Source organism: Panicum virgatum, chromosome 6N (assembly GCF_016808335.1).
Source record: "Panicum virgatum strain AP13 chromosome 6N, P.virgatum_v5, whole genome shotgun sequence".
Taxonomy (NCBI): domain Eukaryota; kingdom Viridiplantae; phylum Streptophyta; class Magnoliopsida; order Poales; family Poaceae; genus Panicum; species Panicum virgatum.
In genome coordinates this window covers 2,706,914-2,715,105 of record NC_053150.1, presented here as the reverse complement: position 1 = coordinate 2,715,105, position 8,192 = coordinate 2,706,914, and the positions used below count along the sequence as shown (strand labels likewise).

The 8,192-nt window shown below is 51.5% G+C and overlaps 1 protein-coding gene across 1 annotated transcript; it reads left to right on the top strand.

Moving 5' to 3' along the window:
• Nucleotides 1-674: 674 nt before the first annotated feature.
• On the top strand, nt 675-3,026 carry LOC120677556 (ACT domain-containing protein ACR8-like). Its single transcript, XM_039958713.1, has 4 exons — nt 675-1,063; nt 1,140-1,322; nt 1,430-2,077; nt 2,186-3,026. The coding sequence occupies exons 1-4, from the start codon at nt 965-967 to the stop codon at nt 2,549-2,551; spliced, it is 1,296 nt and encodes a 431-aa protein (XP_039814647.1). The 5' UTR covers nt 675-964; the 3' UTR covers nt 2,552-3,026.
• Nucleotides 3,027-8,192: the final 5,166 nt, after the last annotated feature.

Genomic DNA, 8,192 nt, shown 5'->3' with positions numbered 1-8,192 from the left:
GGGGCAGCAGGTGCCAGGAGCGGGAGCCCGCGCGCGCGCAACAGCGAGACGGGGGAATGGGGGAGCCGGGGCCCACGCCGACGAGACGACAGCTAGCTGGCGGGCGCGGGGACAGCCGCGCCAGCCTCCCGCCGCGGGCCAGCTGCCCGTGCTGTACTGCCGGGTAGCTGTAAAAACAAAACATTTCCTCTCGCTTGCCAGAGCTGCTGCCTTCGTGCCTCGTCGAGTTCGTCCCCACACCTCTTCTTGCACTACATTCCGTTTTATAAAAAAAAGGAATATTTTTTTCCTAATGACGTCGTTGAATTTGAAAACCATTCGAATTTTGAAATGTAGTACTTCTCTTCAAATCAAAGACAGAAAATTTAGAAACAGCTCGACCGACTTGGGTCGATCACAGCAATCACCAAAAATGCCGTCCGCACATAATTTTTCTTTCTTAGAGAAAATAAAAAACCAAAATGTTTAATTGAGCCGGACGCAAAGGGAAGGGAGCGTGCCAGCGCAAGGCAAGGAACACTGGAGGAGTGCAGCAGCCACCGAGCCACGCGCCGCCTCCACGTGGCGGCCCACCTGGCTCCCGCAGCGGCACATGTGCCCGCGCGGGGCCCACCACCCTCCTCCCGCCTCTTAAATTTCAGCGGCCGTCCCGTCCCGTCCATTCCCACCCCCCGCATCGCAATTCCAAATTCCAGCTCAGTTCCGGCGCGGAGCACCGAACAAGGCGGGACGAGCAGAGCCAAGCCGGGAGCGGGGAAGCCGCCAAGCCGCGGGCGATTCGGACGAAGCGCCCCCGTGTCGCCGTCGTCCTCGTTCGCTTCGTCTCCTCCCTTGGCCGAGGCTCTTTATATACCGGCGCCGCGCGGGGACGGGCTCCCCCCGTGCGCGGAGGCGGAGGCGGCGGAGGAAGAGGTTGGTTGCGAGGCTGTTGCTTGGGAGGGAGGGAGGAAGAGGCTCCGGGGAGATGGAGTGGCTCGACGAGTACGAGAAGCTGGTGATCCGGATGAACACGCCGCGGGTGGTCATCGACAATGCCGTCTGCCCCACGGCCACGCTCGTGCAGGTGAGCCGCCGCCCGGTCTCCTCGTCCCCTCTTGCTCGCGGCGGCGGCTGATTCGGTGGGCGAATCCGTGGTGCAGGTCGACAGCGCGAGGAAGCGAGGGGTGCTGCTCGAGGCCGTGCAGGTGCTGGCCGACCTCGACCTCTCCATCAACAAGGCCTACATCTCGTCGGACGGGCGGTGGTTCATGGACGTCTTCCACGTCACCGACCGCCTGGGGCGCAAGCTCACCGACGACAGCGTCATCACCTACATCGAGCAGGTAGGCCTTGCTCGGTTTCTTGGACCTCGCCGGCGCGCGGCGGCTGCGGCGGAAGGAGCGGCCTTCTCGGGTTTGTTTCTGACGGTGCGCGTGGCGCGGTTTCGCAGTCGCTGGGGACGTGGAACGGGCCCGCGCGGCCGGCGGCGCTCGAGGGCCTGACGGCGCTGGAACTCACGGGCGCCGACCGCACGGGGCTCCTCTCCGAGGTCTTCGCCGTGCTCGCCGACATGGAGTGCAGCGTCGTGGAGGCCCGCGCGTGGACGCACCGCGGCCGCCTCGCCTGCTTGGCGTTCCTCCGCGGCGAGGACGCGGACGCCGGCCGCGTGCCGCGCATCCTCGCCCGCCTCGGCCACCTCCTCCGCGGGGACCCCGCGGAGGCGCCGGGCGCGGTGGCCGCGGTGCCCGCCGCCGGCGTCGCGCACGCAGACCGCCGCCTCCACCAGCTCATGGCCGCGGACCGGGACCAGGACCGCGCGTTCCCGACGCCGGCCGTGTCCATCGACAGCTGGGCCGAGCGCGGGTACTCCGTGGTCACCGTGCAGTGCCGCGACCGCCCCAAGCTGCTCTTCGACGTCGTGTGCACGCTCCACGACATGGACTACGTCGTCTTCCACGGCACCGTCGACACCGCCGGCGACCAGGCGCGCCAGGAGTTCTACGTCCGGCACGCCGACGGGAGCCCCATCCGCTCCGAGGCCGAGAGGGAGAGGGTGTGCCAGTGCCTCCAAGCCGCGATCGAGCGGAGATCACTCGAGGTAATTTGAGCATCATCCGGCCATAATTTTCACGCCAAAACGCAATCCTTTTTTACTGAATTAATGAACGGTGATGCTAATGTGTTTGATTTTGGGGTAAATCTGCAGGGCGCGAGACTTGAGCTGTGCACGCCGGACCGGCCAGGGCTGCTGTCCGACGTGACGCGAACGTTCCGGGAGAACGGGCTGCTCGTAGCTCAGGCGGAGGTGTCGACCAAGGGCGACCTCGCCGCCAACGTGTTCTACGTCACCGACGCCGCCGGCAACGCGGTGGACCAGTGCGCCATCGACGCCGTCAGGGAGAGGGTCGGCACGGATCGCCTCGTCGTGAGGGAGGAGCCCCGGCCGCAGTTCGACCAGAAGGCCGCGCCGGGCGACCGGGACCACGGCGTCGGCGGCCTCGGGCTGGTCTACCTCGGCAACCTCGTCAAGAGGAACCTCTACAACCTCGGCCTCATCAAGTCGTGCTCGTGAGGCTGCCAACACTATCAAGATCCACGAACAGCGCACGGTTTACTTCTTTCTGCTGTCGAGGCGATGCCATGCCATTGTTGTACATAGAAGATTCAGAACGACAAGGAGAAGCTGCGACAGAAGGGGTGCGGTGTCGTTGACTCACTCTCGAGGTCTCTGAAAGCTCAGCTCAGCCATGTCTGATTCAGAGAACCGGACGTTCGTCAGATCCAGAAGCCGCGACCGACACAAGTAAATTTGGGAGGAGCAGGATGATGGTAGATGATAGCAGTAGGAATTTCTGTAGCCATGTACATAGACAAATTCGTTGTTGTCAGTACTAGCAGTAGCGTGTAGCTGCATTGAGTGTGCATTCATTGAGTGTAGCAGTAGCGTCTCTGGGCGCCGGGGCCGGACGATATTTGTTGTGATCTGTAATTCTGTACCCGGGGCGCCGCCCCTGTCAAGAACAGCATTCTTTGTGTTCGTTAAGCTTCGCCTCTTTTTGTCTGTCCTTGTTGAGAGTCCTTGTTAGGGAGTGACTGGTTGCTTTCCTGCAGATCTGCCCTGCTGGATCGATCCATCATGCCCAAATGTGGCTAATCCTAACCTTTTCATTTTAGGACCTGAAAAGGGGAAATGTGTGAGTGACTGATGCTTTGCTGCAGATGTTACTGGGGATTTTGTTGTTGTGCCCTAGTACTGAACCCAAATGTGGCTAATCTTGCTTTAGCAATTTAGGATCTGGAAAGGGATGGGGACGATGGTGCTTTTGTTCTGGTGGATTAGGTGTAGCTTGCAAGGGAAACAACACAAGGTGCCAGGGTTGGGCCAGGGGGGGAGTGATTTGTAATCAGAGTGGGGGCATTGCAGCTAGGCTGCCTGCTCCCTCATCGTCTTTTCCTCTTGTGGAATGTCTGATGAGGTTCACAGATCCTTCAGAAGTAAAGCCGTGGTTCTGCTACTTATAGCAAGTAGGGACAGGCTACTCCCTCTACTCACAAACAGGGCACTCCGCTGATGCTAAAATTGTGTACAACAATACAGTAGGAAACCAGAAGTTCAGGTTTGGATGCATTATTGAGTCACCTACCCGCTCGGTCAATTGGAGCTTGGAATGCCAAAATTTAACCAGAATTGAACCAAATTTTGTCCGCACTGCTGCTTGCTGCTTGCTGCTTGCTGCAAGTTTCTTGAGGATCTACTTGCCTTGGAACACACTTCTGAATTCTGACGAGCACGAGCATGCGGGAACTGAAGTGGATTGATGTTGAGTTGCTTTCTGCGCTTCCGATAGCAACAGCTCGAGCGGGATTTGGACGCGAGATTTGGGCGGGTTAAAGCAGCTGCACCAATGGCTTTACTCCGCCTCAAAGTGTACGACGTTTCCAGCGGAGAGGAGGGGCCAAAGATTCCTTCCATTAGTCAAACGCCGATGCCTCGAAAAGCAGGGGTTTGGCCTTGTGCCCCGGAGACGATCGAGCAGGCAGGCGCAATCACCCAACACCCTCTTGCTCTGAATAAAAAACCCCGCAGGCAGGCAGGCGGCTTTGATCTGCCCGGGAGCAGGCGTCACCGGCCGGCTCCAACAGCAAGAAAACAAGGAGCTGTGCTGTGTTGAGTTGGGATGGATGAACACCTCTTGACTGGATCAGGACAGACCCTCCTGCTGTGCTGTGTGTGTTGTTGGCTACTCTAAACAAACACCAGTGGAATTGGCAGATGGGAGTAGGAGTAGGTGGCGACAAGCGGGGCGAGACGGGCATCTGCGGCCAGCGCGACGCGAGGTCCGTCCAGGTCGCCGCCCGCACGGCACGGTGGCATCTCCGTCAGCGGTGGGGCGCTCGGCTCGGCGGCGTGATCTGCGGCGGCGGCGGCTTTTCACGCCGGTTGGATCGTTCTGCCTTGGCGCGTGCCGTCTGGGCGCATGCGTGTTGACCGGCTCGGCTCGATCAGGGCCTGGCTCTGGCTGCGGGCTCTCCATCTGTGTGGACTAGCAGGCTTCCATGTAGTGCGACCGGGCACGGCTCGAGCGTGACATCTGTAGCAGTCACAGCGAGAGAGAGAGAGAGAGAGAGAGAGAGAGGCCCAGTCATGCTCGTGGAGCGTCGATGCCATTCAAAACTGGCCGGGCTGATATGATGAGCGTTTAGCCAAGTGTGTCCGATGATCCAAAGTTAATTAGATCAATCAGAAAGTGAAGTTGGATGAGTATTAAATTTCACATTATATCAGGAAATTTGTTGTTTTCACGAGGTTATTATATAAAGAGAAAAAAGAAGTAGTTCCATTATATGAGGGATGAGTTTTATCACTATAATATCCATCAGTTACATTTACCAAACTAGGCGTATTGAAAATTTAAAAATTTGCATGTCGTTATATTCTTACTAAAGATTATACTTTTTTTTACTATATATCACTATGTTCATTATCGTAAGTTATGTCTTATTGTTGGTTAAAATAATTCAAATATGATCTATCTATAATAAGAATTTGATTTGTTGAGCTTTAATAATATTATGCATAAAATTATTCTTATTTTTGCTTTATTTTGATTGATGGTTGTTAGCTTTAGTTTTCATTAATAGGATATGTTTGTAAATGAACATAGCTAAATGGTATTTTACATTTAATTTTTCATAATGGCATTGTTGGGTAATTTTTAATTAAATATAGGGGTATTTAAGGCTAATTTTATTATAATGGCAGTGGTGGGTAATTTTTATTTTTTTATTTTTCTCCGATTAATGTGGGAATTTCTAGACCATGAGAGCGAATATGGAGGCTCCATTTCTAGGCCAAATAATAAGATAACTAGGCGTATAGTCCATGTATTTGCGCGGCTAGTATTGAAAATTCAAAAATTTGCATGTCGTTACTCCCTCCATACTCGAAAAGAATGTCGTTTTGGACAAGATTTGAGTCAAACATTGGAAACATAAATCATGAATAACTTTTATGTTGTTGAGTTTCAAAATATAAAAATCATATAAATAGATTTGTCTTGAAAAATACTTTTATAAAAATATAAATATATCACTTTGCGATAAATTTTTTTATAAAAATAAAAAGTCAAAATTAAGCTTTGAAGACCGTGTAGCTATCCAAAACGACATTCTTTTCAAGTATGGAGGGAGTATATCCTTACTAAAGATTATACTTTTTTTACTATATATCACACTGTTCATTATCGTAAGTTATGTCTTATTGTTGGTTAAAACAATTCAAATATGATCTACCTATAATAAGAATTTGATTTGTTGAGCTTTAATAATATTATGCATAAAATTATTCTTATTTTCGTTTTATTTTCTTGTCTATCGTGGGTGACCGAAACAAGCACATAAGTTGTGGCGGGGCGCCAGGTGGAGGTTAATGTTTAGCTATGGAGTTGCTAGATGAATGGCTGGATGCCTAAGCTCTTTGTGTCATGTGTTCAAATTAATACACGCTAATGAAACACTAGCTGTTTTAATATACACTAATAACACACTAGCTATTGTGATGTTTTATGTTTTGATGGGTGCACACTAACAAAATTTTAGCACTAGCTTATTTAAACGGAAGTGCTAAGGGGATGAGCTAAACTTTAGTCAAAATTTGAAAACTTTAGTATATGTATGTGTGAATATATGCTAAAATTTAGCACTCAACTGTTCCCTCAAACGAAGACTGCGTATCTTATCAAGTTATCAGGCTGTATATAATCACGTGTGTGGCCGCATGGAGCGGTCCGGCTGTCGGCTGCTTGGTCCACGCAAGCTCCCTTGCCCCCCACCTCCGGCTTGGTCCGACCTTGAGACCAGGATGCTGTCCTGTCCTCTCCTGTGTGATCAGCTCGCAAGTGTCGCCGCTCAGCTAGCCCGCTGACTGCCTCCTCGCTTTTCAAGGGACCGAAACTAGCGACCAGAGGGGGTGAATGGGAGCCGATCAATTTTTTTTCGAAATCAATCCGTCGGTGTAGCGAAAATGGCCTCTCATGCCATATTTCAATATAATGTTTTGGTGATTGATATAGACAACACAACACTTGAACTAATATGATTGTTAAGAAAACCATTCTCAGGCTTTTAGGTTCAAGTGATGACAAAGAGAAGATAGCCGTAGCTAGGCCCGTAGGGCCACCCCTACGAAGAGAGTGTGAAGAAATTCAATACACCGGTTGAACCGATGTTAAGAAAAAGACACACGCCGGTGTAATTGTCCAGAAACTGGAAACTGAAGATACACTCACCGGATTAACCGATGTTGGAGAAAATACATACGTCGGTGCATTGCCAAACGAAGACCGATGAAAATACATACACCGGTTGAACCGACGATGCATCGGTCAATTGCATCGGTTCAGTTGTCCGGAGAGGTGGTTTTTGGAGGAACGTAAAGAACTTACAATCACCGGTTAAACCGACGCTAATTTTACATACACCGGTTGATTGCATCGGTTAAACCGGCGATACACCGGTTAATTGCTAACGGCTAGTTGTTCAAGTAGCAGTTTACATACACCGGTTGAACCGATGATGGCTTTTGGGGTACATCGGATTAACCGGTGTTAAACACATTTCTGGCAGCTTTTCTCCAACGGCTATATTTGCTTGTGCTGCCTATATATACCCCCAAGGCCGGGTCATTTGAGAGTGCTGGAGTTCAAAGGAAGTATATAAGAGCTAAAGATCATCTCCAACCACCATAGAGCTTCATTGTACATCATATAGGCTTAAGCACACTTGTGAGAGTGCTTAGTGCTTGTTTAGGCTTAGTTCTTGAGAGAACTAGCTTGAGAGAAAACCTTGCTACGGCAAGCACCTTGTGTACTCGTCGTGTGACCCTCCGACTTGGTGTGGAGTGGCAACAACACTTTGTGCGGGGAAGGAGGCCCCTACTTGGTGTTAAAACTCCAAGATAGTGAAGACGGTGCCGTGGTGATGCTTCGAGATAGACGGTGGCGGTGACCTCGTCTTTGTGACTTGGCGTCTAGCCTTTGCTTGTCGGGAGCCTTGGAGGCGTGGCAAGACGGTGATCAAGCGAAGAGACTCGGCATCACACTTGTTCGTGTTGGACAAGTGGCCGTGGACGTAGGGAGGGACTTTGGTGTCCTAACCGAACCACGTTAAATCGTGTGTCTTTGTGTCTTCACGGGAGTTTGCATATCCTCTCCCTTACCGCTTTACTTACCGCATTACGTTTCCGCATTTACTCTTTCTTGCTTACCTTTACTTTCCTAGTTAGTTTGATTAGGATTGGCTATAGGTTGCAAGTCTTTTGGGGTAAGTAGAGGGTAGCATAGATAAACCTTAGTCATAACTAGCATGTGTAGGACGTGTTAGTTTTATCTTATGCAATTAGATTGAGCCCTAGGTTAAAAAGCGATTAGCGACCCTATTCACCCCCTCCCCCTCTAGGGTCGGACACCCCGGTGATCCTTACAGTCGGCCTATATCCCGAAAATCACCACAAACCCTCAAATCCTAGATGAGGTGTGGAGTAGCTATAGAAGAGCCAAACCAACACAAAACAGCCCTAGGATCGAGCGAGAAAAAGCACGGAAGCGATCGAGAAAAACTGCAGATCTAGCAGTCAGGGACCGGTCAGACCGTTTGCTCCGGGCGGTCAGACCGGTCGGGCTGGATTTGAAATTCCAGACCGGTCAGACCAGTTG

What these genes read in the sequence shown, in the direction of transcription:
- LOC120677556 (XM_039958713.1), top strand. Translation starts at nt 965, where the DNA reads ATGGAGTGGCTCGACGAGTACGAGAAGCTGGTGATCCGGATGAACACG. An exon ending in TCATCACCTACATCGAGCAG is followed by an intron (nt 1,323 to 1,429) that starts GTAGGCCTTGCT and finishes GCGGTTTCGCAG; the next exon opens with TCGCTGGGGACGTGGAACGG. An exon ending in TCGAGCGGAGATCACTCGAG is followed by an intron (nt 2,078 to 2,185) that starts GTAATTTGAGCA and finishes GTAAATCTGCAG; the next exon opens with GGCGCGAGACTTGAGCTGTG.